General features: G+C 39.2%; 1 protein-coding gene across 1 annotated transcript in view; it reads right to left on the bottom strand.

Moving 5' to 3' along the window:
- LOC126418594 (carboxypeptidase D-like) overlaps positions 1-27,549 on the bottom strand; it is a 261,509-nt gene that overhangs the window by 131,202 nt on the left and 102,758 nt on the right. The window contains exons 6-9 of the mRNA XM_050085427.1: positions 26,940-27,164; positions 23,978-24,169; positions 16,544-16,629; positions 6,329-6,637 (exon numbers count right to left, since the gene is read on the bottom strand). Coding sequence (XP_049941384.1) covers positions 6,329-6,637; positions 16,544-16,629; positions 23,978-24,169; positions 26,940-27,164 — 812 coding nt within the window. The remainder of the gene's footprint in view (positions 1-6,328; positions 6,638-16,543; positions 16,630-23,977; positions 24,170-26,939; positions 27,165-27,549) is intronic.

Here is a 27,549-nt window from a genome sequence, read left to right as displayed (position 1 = left end):
TTGATGCTGAGCTGCCAGCAAGACAAAACATTTGCTTTAGAATTTCTTGCTCGTATGAAAGTGGATAATGAATGGCCACAGAACATTATGTGGACAGCCAAAGCCCATTTCCATCACCAAGGACATGTCAATACTCAGAACTGCAGAATATGGGCACAGAAAACCTGCTCACTCATCAACTGGTACTGCTTCTGTAATGTAGAGATGCAAATTGATGATGTCATTTATCGTATGGTCATATATTGTAGAGGAGATGGGACATGCGGGTTCTGTTACCTGCATTGTTACTAGGAAATGCTATGAGACTCTTTTGTGCAACAAGGTCATTCCGACTCCTCTACAATGGGTGTGTGGGTAGAATCATTTTTAAGCAAGTTGTGCTGCCAGTGAAGCAGTTGCTGCAGAGGCATTTTAGAAATACTAGAATTATCAGCCTGCCATCATTTCCCTACAGCCTGTCCATACAGATATAACACTTGAGACATTCTGATCTGTGTGGAATATGCTGTTTCTAGATTTCAACTTGTGGCAGAAATGATGGACAGCATATTAATACGTCTTGTATCAGTCTCACGACAGTTAAAAACTGATTTCATTTTTGCTTTTTATTCAGATTTTGGCCTCAGGATAATTAAAATCCACCATTATTACTTTTCATGCAGTGTTTGCCCTCAGGACAATTAAAAACTGATGTCATTGTTGCTTTTTATGTGTTACTGGCTTCAGGACAATAAAAAACCAATCTTCCCCATCCAATGTGGTTTGACCTTGTCATGGTGGATAAGTTTACCGAACTAACTGTGCAACAACTGTTGAATGCCAGCTGCCATACATGTGTTCAACTCACACCATAGCCATCATGTTCCAATCCACCTGTCATTTGTAGCTGAACCCATTTACATTAGGATGCTTACAACGCCATGTAATGGGAAATCTTTTGTTAAATTGTTCAGTCCCCCAATAATGTTTCTCCCTTCTTTGATAATTCTCCATTCGAGTTCGACGTAATTCTGAGTAGTAGTTCCTTTTTTTTTTTTTTTTTTTTTTTTTTTTTTTTTTTTTTTTTTTTTTTTTTTTTTACAGCAAATGAAAATGTAACTTTAATTAAAATCATCCTGTAGTTTTGTTTACATAGTTTTTAAAGTTGTTGTATTGTGTGTGTGCGTTGTTGAATGGGTCAACTGGAAATCCATGTTTTTACACAAATCTCTGTTTTGATATGGTTTGTTACCAACAGCTTTTCATCCAAAGTTGGCAAAGGTTTATAAGGAGAGTCTGCTCCTTCATTTTCAACAGTTAAGAAATGATTATCTGAATTTTAAAAAAGCTGTGTGACATTTAAAGGTGATTCACAAGAAGGATGTTCCAGACCTACAGCCACAGATGAATACATTGAGGCAGTGCACAATATGTTATTAGATAATTAGGAATTAAGGGTATATGAAATGGACATGGAAATCTAACTTTTCCCATTAGCACATAATTAAATCGCTTTTACAATGCAATAACGTTAATGTAGTGGTGCCACCTGACACCACTATGGAAACTGAGTATCCGACGTAACATTAGGAAACTGAGAATCCGATGTAACATTACAGCCAACCACTATGGTACCACTACTCAGATGGCACTCGTCATCAGGAGTGCCCTCCGGTGAGACCATGCCAGAATCTAGCATATTAGCCAGCCCAGGGCCAGCCTGAGTCAGTTGTGATATGACTTGTGAAATGTGCACTGACAAGGGGAGGCCGCCAATTGTGAAATTCAGATTCGATTCATACTGCGCATAATAAAAGCTCATGGCCAGAGGTGTAATGTGGAAAAGCACCAAGATGCACTTCTCAGCCGTTGTCGAGAAAATCGACAGTTAAAAGAAACCGTTGCGGTGAAATACTCTCTATGATTAATAATTCTCTACAGCGTCGTGGCGCAGCGGTAAGCGCTCTGGTTCGTAATCCCAAGGTCACCGGATCCAATCTCGCGCTATGCAACCTTTTTTTTTAGTATTTGTTTTTTATAATTAAAACCCACACACACACACACACACACACACACACACACACACACACACACACTTGAATGACAGTTGCAACAATTATGCATATAATAAGTTGTTGAAAGTCGTTTCTCGTGGAAAAACTGGCGACTTCGAACATCATTATGTTTTCCACAAACAAAGTTGTATTTCACAAATGTTATTAATTGTCTTCATAATGTTAACCACGTATAGTTAACGGAAGACGTAGAAACGATATTCCGAAACGAATACGTACAGCGTAAGTCAAACGTTCGAATTAGAATAGAGACCCCACGAACACAAATTTGTTGTGGCAGGTATGAAATACAAACTCCGTTACTCGCTCGTTACACTTGAATGACAGATGTTGGATGGGCCGAAACGAGCCGCCGCATAACAGCTTAGTTGCCTGCTAACTTCGAAAGAAGGTAGATGCGGTCCCTAGCGCAACTTATAACAGTGTCGAAAATCAGTACGGACGGGAGAGCTTTGGTACACCCTGATAAAAAAAACGGAAAAATGGAGGCAGTACAATTGGAGAGCGATCCGCCTTCACCAACATGCATAAGCAATTCATTAATACTTTATATATATATATATTTGAATTACAAAAAACCAATAATAAAAAAAATTGCATGGCGTGAGATTCGATCCGGCGACCTTCGGATTACGAACCCGAGCGCTTACCGCTGCGCCACGACGCTGAAGAGAATTATTAATCGTAGAGAGTATTTCACCGCAACGGATTCTTTTAACTGTTGATTTTCTCGACAACGGCTGAGAAGTGCATCTTGGTGCTTTGCCACATTACACCTCTGGCCATGAGCTTTTATTATGCGCAGTATGAATCGAATCTGAATTTCACAATTGGCGGCCTCCCCTTGTGAGTGTGTCATCAGTTTGGTTATAGTGGACTCTATTTTGTCCTAGGCAGAACTCTAATACTGCATGGACTGGGCTTTGCTTTGGAATATAAACATATAAGGCCACATCTCTTGTCATTAATAAACCAGGGCGAGTCCCCACAAGTTTCGTTTGCAACTCACCTTTCACGAAAGCTAACATCAGGGATAGTGGTGCAGCTTACACTATTGTTGCAGGTATTTTCACTCTCTACTGTTTAATAAGTCACAGCTGCAAAATACTAATGCGAATTCTTTACAGACGAATGGAAAAACTAGTAGAAGCCAACCTAGGGGAAGATCAGTTTGGATTCCGCAAAAATATTGGAACACGTGAGGCAATACTGACCCTACGACTTATCTTAGAAAATAGATTAAGGAAAGGCAAACCTACGTTTCTAGCATTTGTAGACTTAGAGAAAGCTTTCGACAATGTTGACTGGAGTACTCTCTTTCAAATTCTAGAGGTGGCAGGGGTAAAATACAGGGAGAAAAAGGCTATTTACAATTTGTATAGAAACCAAATGGCAGTTATAAGAGTTGAGTTGAGGGGCATAAAAGGGAAGCAGCGGTTGGCAACGGAGTGAGACAGGGTTGTAGCCTCTCCCCAATGTTATTCAATCTGTATATTGAGCAAGCAGTGAAGGAAACAAAAGAAAAATTCGGAGTAGGTTTTAAAATCCATGGAGAAGAAATAAAAACTTTGAGGTTCGCCGATGACATTGTAATTCTGTCAGAGACAGCAAAGGACTTGGAAGAGCAGTTGAATGGAATGGATAGTGTCTTGAAAGGAGGATATAAGATGAACATCAACAAAAGCAAAACGAGGACAATGGAATGTAGTCGAATTAAGTCGGGTGATGCTGAGGGAATTAGATTAGAAAATGAGACACTTAAAGTAGTAAAGGAGTTTTGCTATTTCGGGAGCAAAATAACTGATGATGGTCGAAGTAGAGAGAATATAAAATGTAGACTGGCAATGGCAAGGAAAGCGTTTCTGAAGAAGAGAAATTTGTTAACATCGAGTACAGATTTAAGTGTCAGGAAGTCATTTCTGAAAGTATTTGTATGGAGTGTAGCCATGTATGGAAGTGAAACATGGACGATAACTCGTTTAGACAAGAAGAGAATAGAAGCTTTCAAAATGTGGTGCTACAGAAGAATGCTGAAGATTAGATGGGTAGATCACATAACTAATGAGGAGGTGTTGAAGAGGATTGGGGAGAAGAGAACTTTGTGGCACAACTTCACTAGAAGAAGGGATCGGTTGGTAGGACATGTTCTGAGGCATCAAGGGATCACCAATTTAGTATTAGAGGGCAGTGTGGAGGGTAAAAATCATAGAGGGAGACCAAGCGATGAATACACCAAGCAGATTCAGAAGGATGTACGTCGCAGTAGGTACTGGGAGATGAAGAAGCTTGCACAGGATAGAGTAGCACGGAGAGTTGCATCAAACCAGTCTCAGGACTGAAGACCACAACAACAACAACACTGCTAAAAGAAAACCTTCCTTTACTCTTAATGTGAAAAAAATAATGTGCTTGATGGTGTGTCTCTCACTCCATAGCACTTTTTCAAATTTCAATCATTTTCTAGAGATTTGTTGATGTTTTGGTGTCCAGAAATAATATCAACATGAAATCACAGATATGACTGCTCATAGATACAAAAGCCTAAAGAAGGCGTCTCTCTAGCTACAACAATGCCACTTCTAGATTAGTGGCAAAACCTAAGTACATCTGCTCAAGCAATAAGACGACTGATAGTCATCTATCAGTGGTTCCTTTCTGCAAGCTTCAGATGCATACATAAAACATTGGGGGATTGCATCTACTGATTGACAACACATGCTGTCAATGGACCTCTAGTGAACTCTGCTGGGACTACTGGTACGCTTGCCTGATCTCTTACGTTTGCTCAGTTCATTCACTTGATCCTGTGCCAGAAAATGTGGCAACATGCCATTTGCTGGTTTTACACCATGTAGCGACTCGTAATTTTTAAGATTTAATAAATATTCGTTTAGCCATGACAAAAAGAAATGCTGGTGCGACATGTTTTCAAATTATTTACAATTATTTAAACTAAATAATGTTTGGCAACTAAAACCACACATAACTTGGGGGTACAAAGCTGTGTCCAGAAGACCACACCCCACACCTGAGTATATCACGGGCCATGATTTTCTCAATGTGTGAGCCACTTATCTTTTGAAAACTGGACTCATTCTGCATGAGAACACAGGTGTCTTGCTATCTGTACATCACCTCTTGCTGCCATCTGTCATCAGTTTCTACAATTACTTCGAAAGAAACAGTAGTCAATATAACAGCTGCAGTCGTGACTGAGAGAGCCAATGCGTGCTTGCATTGTCATGAGTTTCATGGATGTAGTTATTGGTTTTATAGTTTTTTTGTAATTCTTCTACAAAGATGCCATGTTTGAAGAGTGAACAAGACATTTTAGAAACCAAAGAGGTAAAATTCAACGATTCTGGATTGGAGGAGGAAATATGTGAGTGGGAACAGTCTGAATAAAATTCAAGATTCATATTCAGGTAGGCTGCAGTCTGTTACAATTTTTCATCACTAGTGTTGATGCTACAGTTACTGCTGCAATTATAATTTTGTTCAATTTCATTAGTCTAAATCTCATAGTTTTCACAGATAAATCTCATGATGAAGCAGCACCCAACAAGGGTTTCAAAGAATTGTTTGAATAAGAAACAAACTGGTATTGCCATGATTGCAAAATACCTCTCTGCATGCCACAATACTTCAGACTTTTCCATTCAAAAGCCAGTTATGTATAAAATTGTCCAGGAACTCAACTCCCACTTTTTTCCTTGGAAGGATAATGATGCTTTCTACAGCCATTTTCATAACATTTGTAATCGATCAAAGAACTAATATGAAAAATAAACCTTGAAGCTAGGTCTTTTTAATATGTATTAACCTTTGAGATGTTTCAAACACAAATATGCCAGTAACATTTAAATGATGACATAACTGGGTGGTTTTCTGGGTCTGAAATTTTTCCAAATGGCTGGACCTCAAATTGTTAAGAACATAAAATCATTAATGAAAATTAAATCATTAAGTGCAAGTAGTCTTCACAGAGTACTCTGCAGAATTAAATAATCATTAGGAATTTCTGCTCCATGCCGAAAATCTTACCATGATTTTACCAAATATTTCCAAGTTCAAAATATTATTAGGGGTGCATTCCAAAACAGTCAATTCTATGCACCACAGAAAGAGAAAATATCAATAAATGTAACCTAAACTAATGAGAAAGTCACATATTACAAACAATGAGATTAAAAATTGTAGTTGTAAAGCATAAAAAGTTGACTCCCTTAGATCCAACACCAATCAAATTTAACAGCCCATTAAATAATACATACCTGCATTCCTCCCGGCACTTCATACCAAACTGCACCATTTGTGATGCCACCAGGAAAGTGGTCATATGTAAAAAGTGGACAGGGTAGGCCTTTATGCATTGTAGGATGAGCCTGAGCATAGGAATTTGCAAGCCAGCGAAATACAGCATCATCTGGGGTAGGATTTGCACCCTTCCGGCCTGGAGGATTGTCATCAAATGGATAATTGGCTACCAGTGCACCACCGTGCAAGTTTGCTGATAATACAAATGGGAAAGACAGAATCCAGTGCATAACAGCAGCAGTCTCAGGTTCTGTCACTCGATTGTCCTGTATAGGAAAACAATTACACTCATGAAATTTTGTGAAACAATATAGACTGAATTTAATTGACAAACAAAAATGTAAACAAATGACCATAATCTAATTTAAATTATCAGACATAATCACCAACTGTTTAATTTTTCACTTCCATGTTTCACTCACAAATATTTTCATAAATTGGAAAGAGTGAAGTGACAGATCATGTCAAAGAGGTAGCTACAGAAAGAAGGTGAGGTGAGGTTTAGAACTCCTTGAAGATTGAATGGATATGGGGGAGCAACACAAGGGGGTGGAAATGAAATAAAAGATGTGTATAGTGAGCCATGAGGAACTTCGATGATGTACTCAGAAGTAGCTCAATTTTAGTCAATTTATCAACAATCACAATTAATCTGAACCGTGACGAAATAACACGGTTAGTTCTCTGCATTTCCTCCTTGTCTGTAGCACATTCCTTTTGAAATTACCACTTTGCACTCTGCTGTTTTCTTACCCTAGCCAGAGGGCGCTCTGGTGTTGCTACAGAAAGAAGGTGAGGTGAGGTTTAGAACTCCTGGAAGATTGAATGGATATGGGGGAGCATCACAAGGGGGTGGAAATGAAATAAAAGATGTGTATAGTGAGCCATGAGGAACTTCAATGATGTACTCAGAAGTAACTCAATTTTAGTCAATTTATCAACAATCACAATTAATCTGAACCGTGACGAAATAACACGGTTAGTTCTCTGCATTTCCTCCTTGTCTGTAGCACATTCCTTTTGAAATTCCCACTTTGCACTCTGCTGTTTTCTTACCCTAGCCAGAGGGTGCTCTGGTGTTGCTGCGGACACCTGCCGGCCGTGTTTGCAGGAGAGCGTCGGTCAGGAGGAGGAACTCTGATTGCGGACGTCTGGGAGTGTACAGGAGACCACGCCATTTTGTTGATGGTTTGGCGTGACTCGTGTCAGGTGAGCATCATTAAAGCCAGAATAGCAGCCAATGTTACTGTCTTGGTCACAGGTGGATCCAAGGGAATGAGGCTTGGTTGTCCAATGAAACTCCTATCCTATGGATGTCATCAAATTTAAAGTAAGACGTTTTGACCATTATTTGCATCATTTGCAAGCAACTGGGGATCCCGGCATCTGCAGTAATTCAGCAAAGATTATTTGTTTTGTCGGTGCATAAATGATTGGACAAGGAGTAGTTTATTTAGTGCTCTCCTTATGCTCGTGTTCTGCAGTGCTGCTTGTGAGTGTAAACTTGACTCTCACCTTTGTCTGTTGATTTAAGCGCATTGTCAAATACTGAATCCAAGTAGTGACTTTCAATTAATTAGCTGGATTCTTTCTTTCCTCGTCACAGTGGGTGTTAAACGGCAAAGTAGAACTGTAAACCTTAACTTATAACCTCATTTGCGTGGCATCAATAACAGAGCCTAACCTGTTAACTAATTAAGGCTTGTGGTAAACAAAGGTATTTATGTATGTTGTTTTAAGATATTATCTGAAATATATCAAAATGTTGCGTGAGTTGATTCTGGGGTATGAATGGAAGAGTTGGCATGTCTGCCATGTAACGGAATCCTGCTAGTTTTGATTGTTTTGGAAACTTTAATTGAGTGAGAAACTAGTGTGATTTAGTCCTGCCTTGGCTTAAAGCTATATTGGGGCTCTGGCATTTGTACTGCAAGCTGCAGCATCATCCTGTTGTTTCATGGTTGTTTTGTTCTCAAACTAGGTGTTTGCCCTAAATATATTTTGGGCTGGACGTTTCGCCCTCAGCATTATACTTGGGTTTCAGCTGCGTGTTCAGTCTACTGACCGTCCATTGTACGCCACATCAGTAATGATCAACCTGTCATCAGTTGATTTTAATGCTGTAGTTAGTTGTAAACTAGTACTGCTTCCATTACCTTCTGGCCAGGGTTCTTGCTCAACGCTTGTCTTTAAATACGCTGCTAACCTGGTTAGCGTATGTTGTGGCTAGCTAAATTAATCACTGCCCAATAGCCCAACACAGTTTGTCAGCCATCAGAAGCCTGTTTTGTTCGTCTGTTGAACTTTAACTAAAGTGCAGAAAACTGAATCTGGTGTTTATTACTGTTCTAGTGCTATTATCTGTCAAGTGTAACATGCAACATTTTCTTGGTCTGTTATCAAGTGTTACAATAAATGCTAATTGCAGTGAAGTGATGCGCTATTTCAGTTGTTACCGTGATTTCCTATGTGCACATATAATATTTAATTGTTTGATATAAGACTGGTTAAGCCTTTGTTGAAATTTTGGAGGGAGGTGCGCGTGTCCCAGTGGTAGCAGAGCCTGGTTGTTTCCCTTCCTAGTTAAGGGTGGAGGTTTAGAGTTGCTTCACTGTCTTGCATTTACTGTACAGATTTTCAATTTGATACATTTTCTATCTCACTGAACTTGTTTTTTACAGTCACTTGTAAATTTGACGTGTGTCATGATGGAGCAACATGATTGTTCCGGTCTGACATTCTTAAAGAAGGATCAGTTAGCTTACGAATTGCTCATTCATCTGCAGCATACACAGGGTGCAGTGGCGGACTTGGTCATTAAGTTGCGTGGTGCATTGAACAAGCCTGTAGTTGTTTCCAGTGAACTCATCGGGCAGGTCAGCGACACCCTACATGTCATTAGTAGTGCTGTCAATGAATTAAATCAGAATATTACCTTTCTTCACAGAACTCGTGTTACCTCCAGACAGAGGGGACGAGTGCAGGCCCAGTTGTGCCATTGGCACTCTCGTTTGCAGGACTTACAATTATTGTCTTTGAATAAAGAGCAGTAGGGATTGGTTAGCCAACTTACCAAAGAGTGAAAGAACTGCAGGTTAAGGCCAGTGTATTAGGATTAGATAATGTTCATGATGAAGATGATGGAGTTTGGCTTCCATGGGTAATAAAAATCAGAGTTTTTAATAGTCAAGTGTTTAAGGGTCAGGGATCGGAGGTGTTTGCCAAATTGGCCAATCCTATTATGTATTTATTGCAAGGGATTTCAGAGTTAATGATTGATGACTTAAGTCAAGTTCAAATTCTTTTGTGGCTTACTGTTAACCTTGAAATACATACTAGTGCCCTGCAGTTTCCCCAGGTGGTTGTGCAACGTCTTTTGTATCCATTATGTAAAGGGCTTCTTAATTAAATTCTTTCTGAGACCTTGTGCGCATGGGCTACCTCTGAATTAAGAGAGTTGATCATTAAAAACTTTCACCAAGGTTTCGGAGGCATTTAGAGAGCCAATATTACTGGCGAGTGCAGGTGTGTGATGAGAAACTCTCCGAATATATAGAACGGGTTCAAATGGCGGTAAGGGCTGTTGATGTGGAGGTTCCTGAATGTGACTTATTCCTAGTCATAGTCCAAGGAATGAGACCCGAGGATTGATCACAGACTCTGTTTGTGAGCCGATCTCATACACCACGTTGAGTCAACTTGTTAGTTCTATTGAGATGCTTAGTTTTGCCGATTAACAGAATTCTGTGAGTTCATCAGATGAAAAATCAACATCTGGAGTAATGGAGCCTAGGCAAGGAGTTGTTCCTTTTCTTGCCCAGCGTTGATGTTTTAGGTGTGGAGTTACTGGTCATTTGGTTTGTGACTGTCCACATCAGTGAACAGCTCGTTCTAGTAAATGACATCAGAAGAGAAGGGACAATGGTTGCAAGGTTGGTCCAACCAAGAGCTGTGCCCATATTAGGGCTATATTAGGGTCACGGCTTCCCCGCTGGTGTGCCACACTTAATCATGAGCCAGTTTGTGCCCTGTTGGATTCTTGCAGTGCAGTTTCCTTGCTTGATTATGATTGGTATCTTGAATATCGTGCCCTATGCAGGTTCCTCCTTTGTCTCCATCCATGCAGGGATGTCAGGCAGTGAATTGACAGAAGTTACTTCTGGTGGAGGAGCTAAAGGGGAACATTGCAGTAGACAAATTTTCTTGGCCTATTTTTGTGCTTGTAACTAAGAACCTTTCAGTTAATTTGTTGTTGGGCTGTGACTTTGTTCACAAGGTCAGTCTGGTGGTCAATTTTGCGAGTAATACCTTTAGCTTTGCTTTTTGTCCTGCAGAGAAATTTGGATTCTGTTCTTGTCGTGAATTTGTTCCACTTAAGGCTGTTAATAATATCGTTTCACAATTTGATGTTCGTCATCTGTCTGATGTGCAGGCATCTTGTTTGCTCCAATTATTATAATGTTATCTTCAGGTCTTGACTAATTGATTGGGGGTTACGGATCGTATTTGTTACAAAATTCGTTTGATGGATGATGTTCTGGTCTGGCAGGCTCTTTACCACCTGTCACCTCCCAAGATGTGGATATTACATTGTAAAATCTATGAGATTTTGAATAATGGGGTTATCAGACCATCTACTTCCCCATATACTTCGCCTATATTCTTGGTCTCTAAGGAGCATGGTAAAGACTATCGACCTGTCGTCGATTACCACCACCTTAACCAGAAGTTTATATTGGAGTCGGTACCGATGCCTGGCCTTCACAACCGTTTCACTTGGTTCACTGGAACACTTTATTTTCCCTTCTGGATTTAAATCAAGCCTATTACCAGATACCACTTACTGAGGATTCTAAGCCTGTTATTGCCTTTGCAACAGATTGGAATCTCTTTAAGTTCAATCGCGTTCCCTTTGGAGTTGCTACTGGGGCAGCAGTGCTCTCCCGTCTTTTGGATAATGCGTTGGGTGATCTAAAATTTAACTGTGTTTATAGTTATTTAGACTACGTGGTAGTCTACAGTCATAGCTCTGATCAACACTTACAACATCTGGTGTTGGTTTTAGATCACTTGAGTGAGGCGGGATTGACTGTCAAACCCGATAAAATTAAATTATGTTGTGGAGAGAGTTCCTTCCTTGGGCACCTAGTTTCGGCTGATGGCATTAGGATCGATCAGGAGTGTACTGTCAGCTTAAGACATTTTTGCCCGCCACGCAATAAGACAGAGATAGCTAGATTTGTTGGAATGGCCAATTATTTTCATAAATTTGTACCTAATTTTGCTCAATTAGCCACTCTCCTTAATTGTCTGCGTGGCAAGAATCAAGTGTTTCAATGGGGTGGGAGTCAGCAGGCAGCTTTCGAAGCAATTAAAACTGCTCTTACCAATCATCCGGTTCTTGTTGTTCCTGACTTTAGTCAAAGTTTTATTGTCCGAACAATGGTGATAGGCGGCCAGTTGTTTATGCCTCAAGGTATTTGTCTGAGGCAGAAGTCAAGTATTCAGTTTATGTGTGTGAAGCCTTAGCTGTTTTGTTTGCCCTTGAAAACTTCAAATTTTATCTAGAACATCGGGAATTCTTACTGGAGACTGATAACCAGGCTCTGAGTTGGGTTTTGGCCCGACCCAGGAAAACTAGTAGGGTGGTTTGCTGGGCAGTCCATATATCGGCCTTCCATTTCAAAGTTTGCCAAAGTTGTTGACAATCAGGTCACTGGTGCCCTCAGTCACATGCTTTCTGAGGAGGAACAGGAACCCCTCGGTTCTGAGGAAGTTATTGTTGCCAATGTCCTATCCGAGATCCCGGAATTATTTAACGACATCAAGGATAAGCAGGAAGAGGATCCCAGATGGAGCACCGTTAGGGAGGCTATACTTTCCGGAAAGCAGATGCCTGGATACGTTATAAATAGAGGCATCCTGTGTAAGTGAGTTGGGAAGACTGGTCAGTTTAAATTTTGTCTTCCTCAACAGTTGATATGTCTGGTTTTTGCTTATTTCCATGATTTGCTTGTGGGAGGTCACTTGGGGGTTGCAAAAACCATTACCAAGGTTAGCCAACAGTTAACCTGAGCCTCCATGAGTTGTGATATTAGGAAGTTGGTAAATAGCTGCCAACTCTGCAAAATTGGTAAGCCTAGTAATAGGTTATGGGCATGGCTCTTGCAGTCTGAAAGGGAAGGAAATCCCATGGACAAATTGTTTGTTGATTATGTGGATCCACTTTCCCGGACACACTGTGGGAATAAGTACATATTTGTGGTCGTCGATGCTTTTAGTCATTTTCTTTGTTTTCTTCCCAGTCTGTGGGTTACAACTAACCTTACTGTCCAGCATCTCACCAGAATCTTTGGGATCGTTGGCCCACCTAAAGCATTAGTCAGTGATAATGCTACCACCTTTACATCTCGCCAGTTTAAGTGATTTTGTTTTAATCATGGGGTTCGTCATTTCACCACTTCACCTTATTACCTGCAGTCTTCTTTCACGGAATTGAAGGCGGCCCTTGTTATTTATCATTCCCATTCTCCATCTAAGTGGGATCAATCCCTGCCAAGGTTAAACTTTGCTTTTAATTCCACCCACCATGAGTCTTCTAGGGCTACTCCTGCCTCGTTGAAGTTAGCCTATCCTTTGAATTGTCTGCTCACCAATTTATGGCATACCAACAATCTCTTGCCTTAAGTCATAGACGCCCACTCAATCAAGGACAATTGGGAGAGTGCTAGAGCCAATATTCATCACACTCATCATCGACAGGTGCTCCTTTACAATCTTGACCAACACTCCTTTCAGGTAAAGGTTGGGGATACAGTTTTTGTTAAGAATTTTAAACCTGGAAAGCGCTTCGGGGCTCAGGCTGGTGGGAAGTTTGCACCACACTTCACTGGTCCGTATTGTATACAGGAGATTTTAAGCCCTGTCAACCTCTTGCTTAAAAACCCTCATACTGCTAAAGCGAAAAGGTTCATGTAAATCAGATTAAGCCTTAAGTTGAGTAATCTCTTGTTACCCTCCTGGTGTGTGGTTTTGGTGGGGGAGGTTGAAACATGACGAAATGTCACGGTTGTTACTGTCTTGGTCACAGGTGGATCCAAGGGGATAAGGCCTGGTTGTCCATGGGAACTCCTATCCTACGGATGTCATCGGACTTAAAGTAAGACATTTTGACCATTATTTGCATCATTTGTAAGCAACTGGGGACTCTGGCATATGCAGTAATTTGGTGAAGATTATTTGTTTTGTCAGTGCGTAAATGACTGGACAAGGAGTAGTTTATTTAGTGCTCACCTTATGCTCGTGTTCTGCGTGTGCTGCTTGTGAATGTAAACTTGACTCTCACCTTTGTCAGTTGATTTTAAATACATCATCAAATACTGAATCCAAGTAGTGACTTTCAATTAATAAGTTGGATTCTTTCTTTCCTCATCACTATGCGTGTTAAATGGCAAAGTAGAATTGTAGACCTTAACTTGCTACCTCATTTGTGTGGCATCAATAACAGAGCCTAACCTGTTAACTAATAAGGCTTGTGGTAAACAAAGGTATTTAAGTATGTTGTTTTAAAATATTATCTGAAATGTGTCAATGATTTCTGTTGCGCTAGTTGATTCTGGGGTATGAACGGAAGTGTTGGCACGTTGTAGTATCTTGAGAATTTTGGGGTAAAGTCAAGAGACTCGTATTTCCACCATCTCAAACACGCGTTATTTTAAAGATGAGTGTGTGAAAGTGGAACTGTGTCTTCTGCGCCATGATTATGCGTGTGCAGGACTGGCGTGTATCGGATGGTTGATCAGCATGGGTAGGTAGTTGCAGCGCTCACCTCAGAAGTTACATGTCCAGCACAAGGAGCAAACGCGACGTACTCCGTGACAGTATTACGTCAGTCATTATTGAGAACAGCTGAATGCTGTTAAAGAAAAAAAAAAAGACACTTACTTATTCACTTACTTTCGTGAGGTCCGGATGGTGGACTTGCTAGAGCTTTCTGTACTGCATTTGTCATAAACTATGTAAGAGTATCTTTCAGACCAGTAATTGTTGGGCTTACAAAAATGAATCATTTATATAGTGTCCTTTGTGGAAGTGAAAATATAGTGAGATTGGTTTAAAAGTATGCTGAGTATACGGAGTTATTTTAAGAGTGTAAAAAATTCCTCCAAAACAGCATCTTATCTTCAGAGAAGACATTGGGTAGACAATTGCAGCTGGCTATCCCGAAAAGAAGATCGGCGAAACAACTCCACGTAAGCTCCGTAATAAAGTGGGAGTGGGAGTCTGGCACACCAGCACCACACTGCTCCCTCTAGTCACCACAAACCGCCAGAACGTCTGCCATGTAAGGGAATCCTGCTAGTTTTGATTGTTTTGGAAACTTTAATTGAACGAGAAACTAGTATGCTTTAGTCCTGCCTTGGCTTAAAGCTATATTGGGGCTCTGGCATTTGTACTGCAAGCTGCAGCATCATCCCGTTGTTTCATGGTTGGTTTGTTCTCAAACTAGGTGTTTGCCCTAAACAAGCTTTGGACTGGGTGTTTCGCCCTCAGCATTATACTTGGGTTTCAGCTGAGTGCTTAGTCCATTGACTGTCCATCGTATGCCACATCGGTATTGGTCAACCTGTCATTGGTTGATTTCAGCGCTGTAGTTAGTTGTAAATTAGTACTGCTTTTACTACCTTCTGGCCAGGGTTCTTGCTCAACGCTTGTCTTTAAATACGCCGCTAACCTGGTTAGCGTATGTTGTGGCTAGCTAAATTAGACACTGCTCAACAGCCAAACACAGTTTGTCGGCCGTCAGAAGCCATGTATGTGTTATTTATTCCTTTATTCTGGTCAATCTATAAGCATGCTATTTTTAATTTTGTTACTCTATGTAGCCATTAAGTTGCCCTTTTTTGGGGTGTTTCGATGGAGTGCGGCTCCTTTGGGTATAGATTTGTCAATTTCCAATTTAGTATTTTTCCACCAGTTTTAATCATGCTTGTGCGCATAAATGTGTGTGTGTGTGTGTGTGTGTGTGTGTGTGTGTGTGTGTGTGTGTGTGTGTTTTATTCACCTTAATGTTCTAGTCAATGTGTAAACATGCTAATTATTTTCCCTTTAAATTGAGTGTGCCTGCCTTGATGTTACAAGCGACTGTTTCATCATCAGTTCTTTAACGTGCCTATGTGCATATTTATGTTTATGGGAGAACTTAAATTGTGTTCACCTGTTGAACTTTAACTAAAGTGCAGAAAACTGAATCAGGTGTTTATTACTGTTCTCCTACTATTATCCGTCAAGCGTAACACGCAACATTTTCTTGGTCAGTTATCAAGTGTTACAATAAATGCAAATTGCAGTGAAGTGATGCGCTATTTCAGTTGTTCCTGTGATTTCCTATGTGTGCATATAATATTTAATTGTTTGATATAAGACTGATTAAGCCTTTGTTGAAATTTGGTAGGGAGGTGCGCGTATCTCAATGTCAACTCTTATTCAATCGAAAAAACGCACAAAAAAGCACTGAAGTAACATTAACTGCAGGCATTACAGCAGAATCATGCTTCTTAAAAAATCCGTATAGATTAGAGAAATTAAAACATCAAGTCATATGCAACTTGAAGCTTAACAGACCTGCAGGACTGAATAGTAATGACGTATACAAATACTGAATTCTGATTCCAGAACACTTCAATACACTCTCTCTCTCTCTCTCTCTCTCTCTCTCTCTCTCTCTCTCTCCCTCCCTCTCCCTCTCCCTCTCCTCAATAATTCTTTTACTTTTAAGCAGAATATTTACTGCAATGATAGCAAGTTAAAAGTTAAAATGTGAATATTCAAACCTGAACCCTTGCTTTTCATGGGTAGTGTATTATTAACAACACTATCCTAACCACAGAGAACAGTTCAAAGTCTCAACTATTATGTAACCCCCCACGCATGTCTTTCCACATTCCGGAAGCAGGCTGTTCAGGAAAGGCTGGATACTGGTACTGCGGCCTAGCCCATGATTTTAATTTGTCGCAAATAAGCATAATGCATGATTTAATGAACCCCGTTTTACAATGACAGTAAAAGTAACTTATACAACCGAGATAGCAGTTACTGCAGCCTGTTGCTCTTATGCATAAGAACAATAAATGTAAATACAATGAATGTAATGAATGTAATATTTCACTAACCTTCGTTTGTTGGTACTGATCAGGGAAGTTCCGGTTCAAATCTATGCCATGAGCATTCTCTCGTCCAATAACACCATCCTCATCACCTGTATGTAAGATATACTGTTTATTAAACATCACTCAAGAGTCCTGTGGTCTTAATTCTTTTTAAAACTGATTCCATTGGCCAGTTCATTAATCTTGTCGTAAAAATTAGATATAAAGAGCTAATAACAATCAAATGCATTCTGTAAATTGCTTTAAAGAAGGCTCTAAGTTTTAACTAATTTTATAAGCTCTCTCTCCTTGTATTCTGTTTTTGGGGTTCTGTACCTCAATCAACAGAATCAGAACCCTTACAGGATGACTTTGTTGCCCACCTGTCCGTCTGTGCATCTATTAAGACCCCTTTTTCTCAGTAATGGGTAGAAGTATCAAATTGAAATTTAAACTGGTAAGGTTTAGGAAATGGGAAAATTATGGAAAAGTCACCCACAACCCTGGAGCAGGGGAGACTTCCCAGACAGGGTGAGAACAAAAGTGTGTTATCATAAAACATATTTCATAATTTATCAACAGAGTAACAGCAACAATACAAATCTATAATTATAAGCATCTGTCTGACAAACCTTGCAAATGGCAATGGCCCACACTTTTTCCAAGCACTTTGTACCTCTCATTGTCCAATAACTTACAATAAACTGCTGCTAGATGGAGAGCAAGTTCTTTGATATAATCTCCATTCAACCTCACAGGTATCTCATCTAGTTAACTAGTTCCATGTTCCATGGATCATTTACATAATAAATCATCATGATGTGTAATGACCCATTCTATATTCACATGAAAATATTTTGTAAATATGGATACATCCTCACCATTCCCCTCTTGAAAAGAAGTATACAGATGTCAGTTAGTAATTCCTACCCACCACCTTGTTTCAAATTTTACTTTCCTGTCTGTCAGACATTTTATATCACTAGAGAAGTGATCACCTATTTTGTGCTAAAGATAACTTTAATGTGGAGTAATGAATCTCATTGTTTCTTCTGTTATTGTAACTATACACATTATTGTTACTTTTGAACTGTAATGCAGTATTTACAACAAACTTCAAGAGGAAATAAACATACTGTTAAGTAGTACACAGATATATCGCTAACTTTGGTTTGCTGCAGAATGCTTGAACATGTTCTCAATTCGAATACAATAAACTTTCTTGAGACTGAAAAGCTTACATCCACGAATCAGCATGGTTTTAGAAAGCATCACTCATGCAAAACTCAGCTTGCTCTATTCTCACATGATATACTGTGAAATACAGATGAAGGGCAACAGGCAGATTCCATATTTCTAGATTTCCAGAAAGCACTTGACACAGTCCGCCATTGCAGGCTGTTAACAGAGATAGGTGCAAGTGGAATAAGTTCACAGATATGTGAGTGGCTCAAAGACTTCTTAAGTAATAGGACCCAGTATGCTATCCTTGATGGCAAGTGTTCATCAAAGATAAGGGTATCATTAGGAGTGCCCAAGGGAAGTGTGATAGGACCACTGTTGTTCTCTACATGCACAAATGATTTGGTGGACAGGGTGGTCAGCAATGTGTAGTTGTCTGCTGGTGATGCTGTGGTGTATGCTAAGGTGCTGAAGTTGAGTGACTTTAGGAAGATACAAGATGATTTTGACAAAATTTGTAGCTGGTGTGATGAATGGCAGCTAGCTCTAAATGTGGAAAAATGCAAGTTAATGCAGGTGAGTAGGAAGTACTCAGGTACATTAGTGTCCTGCTTGACACAGTCAAGTCATTTAAATATGTGGCTGTAATGCTGCAAATCAATATGAAATGGAATGAACATGTGAGAACTGTGGTAGGGAAGGTGAATGATTGACTTCAGATTATTGGGAAGATTTTAGGAAAGAGTGGTTCACCTATAAAGGAGACCGCATATAGGATGCTGGTGCAACCTATTCTTGAATACTGCTCGAGTGTTTGGGATCCATACCAGGTCAGACTGAAACAAGGCACTGAAGCAATTCAGAGGCGGGCTGCTAGTTTTGTTACCAGTAAGTTCGAACAACACACAAGAGTTATGGAGATGCTTCGAGAACTCAAACGGGAATCCCTGGAGGGAAAGCAATATTCTTTTCGAGAAACACTATTGAGAAAATTTAGAGAACCAGCATTTGAAGCTAACTGCCAAATGATTATACCGTCACCAACATATTTTGAGCAAAAGGACCACGAAGATAAAATACAAGAAATTAGGGTTCATATGAAGGCGTATAGACAGTTGTTTTACCTTCGTTCTATTTGTGAGTGGAACAGAAGAGAAAATGACTAGTATTGATACAGGGTACCTTCTACCATGCATCGTATGGTCTACAAGCTGATTGTGGGTGAGCACTACATATTATTCTTGCAGCATGGTTTTGAACAATGAAGACTCTTTCTTAAAGATGAGTCACTCCAGAACATTATTCCATATGCCATTATTAAAGAAAATGAACAAAATATGTCAACTTGCTGATTTATCTCTCACCAAGATCTTCATTGATTCTATGTGCAACTGTGACTAAACTACATTGTTTTAGGAGATCAAAAATGTGTTTTTTCCAGTAAATTCTTCAATATGGTCACCTAAGAATTTTGAATTTTCCAACCTATTTATTGATTCGTCAGCATGTGTTATCCTTATCATTAGTGTAGTACCTCAAGATGTGCAGACTTAATATCTTATGTCATTTTAAAATTGAGAGTGGGGTCACTTGCAGAAAACCAGTCAATGATAATTTAAGAACATTGTTTACTTTTTCTTCTGTTGCTGTATGTATGCCCAGACTGATTACAACACTAGACTTATCTACAAAAAGAACTAACTCTGCTTGAATAGATTGCAGCTCACCATATAGTGGAAATGTTGAGTCATATACAGGTGCAACAAAAAGACTGCTAGACAAGTAAGCTTTTGCGCAGAAAGCCTTCTTCTGAATTAGACAAAACACACACACACACACACACACACACACACACACACACAGACCTAAGATTGAGACTTGGGGACCCCCATACATGATTTCTCCACCATTCGAAGAATCTCCCTTGATTAGACTGGTTTAATTACTAACTACAACTTTCTGCATTCTTTTGATTAGATATGACATTACCACTGGTTGGCTAAATCATCAATTCCATAAAACCCAAGCACAAGTTAATTAACTGGTTTTCAGTAAATGGTCTCACCCTCAATTTTAAAAAGACCCAATATATTCAGTTCTGCACATCTAAGGATAATACACCAACGATAAGTGTAACACGTGGTGAGGAAATAATAAATAGGCTGGAAACTTCAAAATTCTGAGGGGCCCATATTGATGATAATTTAAATTGGACAAAAAACATTTTTGAATGCCTCAAACAACTTAGTTCAGCCACATTTACGCTTACAATCATTGCAAATCTTGGGGAGACGCAAATCAGTAAGCTGACATATTTTGCATATTTTCATTCAATTATGTCATATGGAACAATGTTCTAGTGTAACTGATCTTTCAGATAGACTCTTCACTGCACAAAAATACGCTGTAAGAAAAACATGTGGTGCTCACCCACGATCTTCTCGAAGATATCTATTTAAGGAGTTGTGCATTCTGACTACTGCTTCACAGTGCATTTTGTCCCTCATGAAGTTTGTCATAAATAATTGACTAGAGTTTAAAAGGAACAATGAGGTACATACACTATGTGATCAAAAGTATCTGGACACCCCCAAAAAAATATGTCCTCCATATTACGTGCATTGTGCTACCACCTACTGCCAGGTACCCCATATCAGCGACCTCAATAGTCATTAGATATCGTGAGAGAGAGCAGAATGGAGTGCTCTGCAGAACTCACGGACTTCGAACGTGGTCAAGTGTTTGGGTGTCACTTGTGTCACACATCTGCAAGCGAGATTTCCACACTCCTAAATAGCCTTAGGTCCACTGTTTCTGATGTGATAGTGAAGTGGAAATGTGAAGGGACATGTACAGCACAAAAGCGTACAGGCCAAACTTGTCTGTTGACTGACAGAGACCGCCGACAGTTGAAGAGGATCGCAGAGTGTAACAGCCACACATCTATCCAGACCGTCACACAGGAATCCCAAACTGCATCAGGATCCACTGCAAATACTATGACAGTTCAGTGGGAGGTGAGAAAACAGGGATTTCATGGTCGAGCAGCTGCTCATAAGCCACACACATCACACCAGTATGACTGAACAGTGGAAAAACACCGTGTGGAGTGACAAATCACAGTACACAGTGTGGCAATCTGATGGCAGCGTGTAGGTATTGAGAATGCCCAGTGAATGTCATCCGATAGCGTGTGTAGTGCCAACAGGTAAAACTCGGAGGCAGTGGTGTTATGGTGTGGTCGTGTTTTTATGGAGGGGGCTTACACCCCTTGTTTTGCGAGGCACTATCACAGCATAGGCCTACATCGATGTTTTAAGTACCTTCTTACTTCCCACTGTTGAAGAGCAATTTGAGGATGGCGATTGCATCTTTCAACATGATCGAGTACCTGTTCATAATGCACGGCCTGTGGCAGAGTGGTTACATGAAAATAACATCCCTGTAATGGACTGGCCTGCACAGAGTCCTGACCTGAATCCTACAGAACACCTTTGGGATGTTTTGGAATGTCAACTTCATGCCAGGCCTCACCGACCGACATCGATACATCTCCTAAGTGCAGCACTCCATGAAGAATGGGCTGACATTCACCAAGAAACCTTCCAGCACCTGACTGAACATATGCCAGATACTTTTGATCACATAGTGTAATTACAATAACAGAAGGAAAAATGACATTCATTGTTCCACATTAAGGTTGTATGTAGCACAAAAAGGTATGCACAATAATGCAACAAAAATGTATCACTGATGTAAAATGTCTGACAGGCAACAAAGACAAATTTTATAACAAACTGAGAAAATGTCTCCATGACAAGTTCTTCTATACCGTAGAAAAATCTCTACTATTGTAACGTATAAAAGGTGGTGAGTAGGCATTACTAAATAACATCCGTATACCTTTTTTCTTTTTGTACGAAAAAAGTTTAGTAATGTTCAGAATGTAACAATATGTGCAAATTAATATTCGATGCGAATGTAAAATGACTCATTACACTTCAGTACAATCTATTGTGCAAAATGATCCATGGAACATGTAACTAGCTAGCTAACTAACTAGAAGAATACTGTGATTCATACATCCAATGCCTTAGACGGGTCACAGGAAATACCAAGCCTTGGTATTTTGTTATTTATGGCTTGTAGAGTGAGAGCAGAGCAACTCTTCTGAAATCCAAATTATAATTTCATGAGGATGTTATTGTTGCTCAGGTGAGGCACTATCCTAGAATACATTACCTTCTCAAAAATTTTGGAAAATTATGCCAGTGACAGAAGAGGTCAGTAGTTATTGACACCTCTCCTATCATATTTCTCAAAAAGCAGTTTAAGAATGGCATATTTCAACCTCTCTGAAAAAATGGCCCGAGTTAGTGAGGCATTACATACTTCGGATAAGACAGGGCTTATTACATGGGAATAAATCTTTAGTACTCTGTTGGAAACACCATCCTACCCAGGTGAATTTTTCTTTTTGAGAGAATAAATAATTTTCTTAATTTAAGAAGAAGACAGTGATACACCCAGAGAGAAGTTCAGGAGGCTTGCTTTTTCAAAATAGCACTGCAATTTTTCTCCTGAAACTTTCCACCATATTTAGGAAATGATTATTAATCATACTTGCTGCCTGTGACTTACCGTCTATAGTCCTTGCGTTTAATTCAACAGCAATGTTATCCAGTTCCGTGGCCAGTCATCCAGTCTCCATTTTAGCACATTCCAAACAGCCTTTAGTCTGTTTCCAGAATTATTGATTTCTGACGTACTGTGCATGTTCCTTTATTTTTAATAACTTTTCTAAGTAATTTTGAGTTGTTTCTGAAGTGTGCGACTACTTTAGGATCTCCACTTCTTGTTGCTAGCAGATAAATTTCTCTTTTCCTTTCTCACAATACTTCAGTCCCTCTAGCGATCCATGGTTTTTTAACATGGCTGTTTAATGTCCTTATTGATTAGCTTATGCAGAAAGCTATTTTCAAATAATGATATGAATTTATCATGTAATTACTTAAATTTTATGTCAACATTTGGTTTATTACTAATTGCATCCCAGGTCATCTATTGTAAACTATTCTTAAAAACATTTGTTCTGGAGTCATTAATTATTCTACCTGATTTTCACCAAGATCAATACTGTAGGAGACTATCTTATTTATCCTAAATAACTATACATCGTGATCAGTGAGAGCATCTATTACTGTGCATACAGTTATTTTCTTGCTTTGAGAGCTTATCCACTGATGGTGTAAATTTAATTATTGAGATCAAATTGTTGGATCCAAATAAGAGTTTCCGATCATTTTTACTATAAGAATCCTTTAGAAAATGTACACTGAAATAACTGCAGACTATTAACTGCTTGCTGCTCTCTGGCAGATGGCATAGACAGTTCAGAATTTTCTAGTGGGGATCTACACACAGTTATAGCTAATAGTCAAGTATTTTTTCTCTATTAATTTACAAGCATACACTTCTATGTTTTGACCACCAAAAAATCTACTTCTCTCAGTGTTTCTGAACTTGAATTCTGTCTTAATATATGTAACAACTCCTTCTTTCCCCATATTAGTTCCACATGAGTAAGAAGCTACAGTACAATCTTTTACATGTAATTTCTCTAACACTGTTGTTGTGTGGTGCTCAGAAAGGCACAGGGTAGCTTATCTTTTCAGAATACTTTAAATTTTCCAAACAGACAACACATATTTCCACTGTTGAGTGCTTTTAGCTGATTTCAATTCCATGATCATTTATCTCCATATCTGTCACATTGGCATTTACACAATGAATGAAAGGAGAAACTGTGCTACACTCTTCCACAAAAAAACAGTTTCAGAAGACCAAGATCAGTCTTTTGAGCTTCTCTCTGTCACCTATCATTTTGGTGCAAGTCTGGTTACTGAGCGACTGAACAGATAATTCTAATACCCTTATTGACTTCATGTATGACAAAAACTTCTAAGGATTCTTTGTAACGTGGATCGGCAAAATTTTACGTTTGACTTCACTGAACACTTCTTGCATTGCTCTCTTATAGTCATTATGACTTTGTTCAGTTCACCTCACTTGGTGTTGCTTTCAGAAGCAATACTCAGCATGACATTAAGTAATTACTCAAAAATGTCAATTACCTCACACTGATTTTAGTGTACACTATGAAATACATAAGAATGTACCCATTCAAAGTAATGTGAAAGACAAAGAAAAACAGAAACCAGAAAATATTTTCATACACAAGGAAATCAAATATTAGTGGCAGTTAATTATACATACCAACTTTAGCTCTGACATAACCATCAGGATTCATGCTTGGCATAATATGAATTCGAGTAGAGTTCACAATGCGTGAAACAGTGTCATTGGTTCCATAATTCTCACATAGGAATTTTATGAGGAGTAGCAGCACCTCACGTCCCACCACTTCGTTACCATGCATATTACCCACATACTTCACTTCTGGTTCACCTGTCAATTAACACAATAATGTAACACAGCTTTAAGAAATCGAAACATTATTTCATGTTATGCTTCAGTGTGATGTCATAAAACACGTTAATGTCTCCTCAGCCCCTCTGCACAACAGACTTATCTATGACTGACCATGACACTGACTCAAAGGAGACTTTACAGACCTAATATGAAACAAGATATCAAGTAGAGAATTTTGAACTAATGAAAACAAATAGAAGCAATGCTTTTGTTCACGTAAATACAGTGCACTGTGAATTTCGTTATTCGTCCTCAACTGTCTTGTTTTCCTCTAACATCACTATTTTGGATGACTTTTGTAACCTTCATAACATGTATAAACAATAAAATATCTGATTTTTTTTGTTTTCTCTTTAACAAGTGAAGAAGAAGCATAGTGGAACTCTTTAATTACTTCTCTGTATATAACTAACCACAGGTATTCTGTTTTCCTGTAAATTGTGATCTACAGTTTGTATTTTACTGTTCTGGTTTTATAAACAAAGTAAGCAATCCTGTAAAAGCCAGATGTCTGGATCTAAGTGGTGTGTGCAGTCTTAATACATCTTGAACATCCAATACAATGAATAATTGTCAAACAGAAAAAGTTTCATGGATTAACTGTCCTGAAACTGGTGTACGCCAATCTCTGAAAATATCCTCTACTGCAGAAGCACTAGTCCTGCAACGTATATATGGTAGGTTAGATGGGGAATCACTGTGGAGTTTGACGCTGATACTGCGAGTCAATCCCTGATGTGGATTGATATCAGTTTAAGTCTGGCAGACAGGTTTTATTTGTTTTGAATATTAGAAAACCATGAAAAATCTGCTTCTAACACAATATTGTAGTCAACAATAGAGAATGTTTCCAAAAGTAAAGTTTATCACAAGAAACCTATTCTTTAAGTCAAGTATTTACCCTTTTTTTGGCACTTTAAGCTCCATACAGTAATATAATAAGCAACATGTTTATTTCTATGCAATAGTTTCACACACTCTTCACCTAATACACAAACTGACTCAAAAAACTAAGAGTGTTTACATCAACACTGCATAAAAATCAATTGAATAATTTTCTTCCCAAATATATCAATGCACAAAATTAAGACAAAAAATTTAATTTTGATAACTAACAGAGTTTCCTTTGCAACTCATTTTACTTGACTAATTTAGCTTTTTTATCTGATATATGTTATAAATAACACCACAGTTGTTATTCTGGAGATTGCATTACTGCCATGACCATATGTATTTCCATCATATTAAAACGAGATATTTGCACTTTATTTGGTGTGGAGCTAATTGTATCGTGACACCATGGTTACGGTAGTGCAACTTATCATTAAAACATTTTTATGGTATGTTTCAATTTATGCTGCAATGACAAGTTGAACATGTCACCTGACAATGTTTTACGAACTTTACCGCCAGTCTCTATAAAACTCTGTACAAAATAGTAGCTGAAGTTGTTATTTTTGAGGGTCTGGAGGCCTTAGTAATTCCTCCACAGACAGCTTCTATCTTTCATATTTGGTTTAAAAATAGATCTCCTGTGTCATATCCACAAATCCTTCAACTACCTCTATGAACCAGCTTCAACGGAACATTCCACCTCCCCATTACACAGTATCAGCATACACATGAACCTCTTAACCATATTCCTCACCAGGGCTTTGACTAGCTTTCATTGTGCCCTGAAAGATGGGGCATCCTTCCCACAATCCTTCCCATTTTTCTGAAAGTGATGTTCTATCACCCTTCCTACCTACAAAATTACTGGTCCACTCTTATCTCACACAAACTCCCAACCCTCTGCCTTACTGACTGTGCCCCTGTTAAAGATCCAGGTAAGACAGTCTTTCGCACCTGCTCAACATATACCATTATGTTCCCACCATATACATATTCCCCTTGCAGAGGCATCTGTGAAAGCAGTTAAATGTACCAGCCCCACAATAACTTCCTACACAGCCTTCTGTATGGGCAGACCACCAACCAAACAACCATCTGTCCACGGGAATGAAAGTCCACCCCCCACCTGAGGCAATGAACAAAGTTGGCCACACAGTGATAGAATATGCTACTGAGCACAACATGCTCAGCTTCAATGTTTGCTTCACAACCCATGCCACCTGGATCCCCTCCCCCTCCCATTATACCAGCCATCTCTGTATTACACATATGGGTATTTTCCTTTCTTCAATTCCACAATTCTTCTGGCCTCACTCTCTACCAGCTGCTGTTCCATACCAGTTCCATCCCTGTCACTATCCCCCCTCAGCTTATTATTCTACACATACACTTCTCTCTCCTGTGGTCTTCCTCTATTCTATCTCTCCCCTCCCTTCCAACCGACTCTTCCACTTCATCATACGTTACATCCAACTGCCCCCGCCTAGACCTGTATGGGCTGATTGGTGCTATATTCCTATTCTGTTCCCTTACTAGTCCTTTCTCCTAGCCATCAGAGTCTCTTCCCCCTCTCTAGTTATTTGCATGTCAGCTACTCTGTCAAACATAAACCCTCACCTGAATTGGGCTGCAGGACACTGTCAGCTGGGATAATGTGTGTGTGTGTGTGTGTGTGTGTGTGTGTGTGTGTTCTAACAATCACCTGATGACTGGAAGTGGAAGTAGTAGTAGTAGTAGTAGTAGTAGTAGTAGTAGAAGAAGAAGAAGAAGGTAGTCTCAGAAGACTGAAGTGAGTCTCTTGCAACAATAATTGAGGTAAGAATAGGTAAAATTTCTATTTATGTCCACTTACCTGGTTCATGGTGTCCTGGGTTGTCAGTAATTTCAATGACGTATAGCTGTCGACCTTCAACACTTTTACCAACAGAATACAAGCGCGTGATTGAAGGATATGTTGCTGCTATGCTTTTAAGGAAGTTTTCCATCTCTGTGTAGTTATGGTGATAAAATGAAGTAGGCAGAATAAAACCTTCAGCATTTGTTAATGGATGTGTCATAACCTCTGGTTTCATGTCCTCTGGAAATTAAAAAAAAGCAAAACCTGTTGCTTCAGCTGTTTCAATTGTAATGAATGGCTTTCCTTTTATGTTTCTTGATTTTCTAGTAAACTGCCCAGCTGGGCAGCAGAAATACACTGACTCAGGAATATTGCAATAGCTTTAACATCATTAGAATCTCTACATAAAACATTCACTTAATACTTAGTAGCACAACCTTAATGACAGATCATTGTCAGAAACAACGAAAACATCTTCCAATGTACAACATATGTGGTAAAACTCATTTCTTAAGCAAAAGCAATTCACACACATCTGAGGGTGCATAAATCCCCCACACACAAACACACACTCAAACACTAAGGATGTGTTTTTCAAGAGTGACATTAAATTTAAACTCTTAAC

The sequence above is a fragment of the Schistocerca serialis genome, chromosome 9 (assembly GCF_023864345.2).
Source record: "Schistocerca serialis cubense isolate TAMUIC-IGC-003099 chromosome 9, iqSchSeri2.2, whole genome shotgun sequence".
NCBI classification, from domain to species: Eukaryota; Metazoa; Arthropoda; class Insecta; order Orthoptera; family Acrididae; genus Schistocerca; species Schistocerca serialis.
The sequence above is the reverse complement of the archived record's forward strand: the minus strand, read 5'-3'. Positions and strand labels throughout refer to the sequence as shown.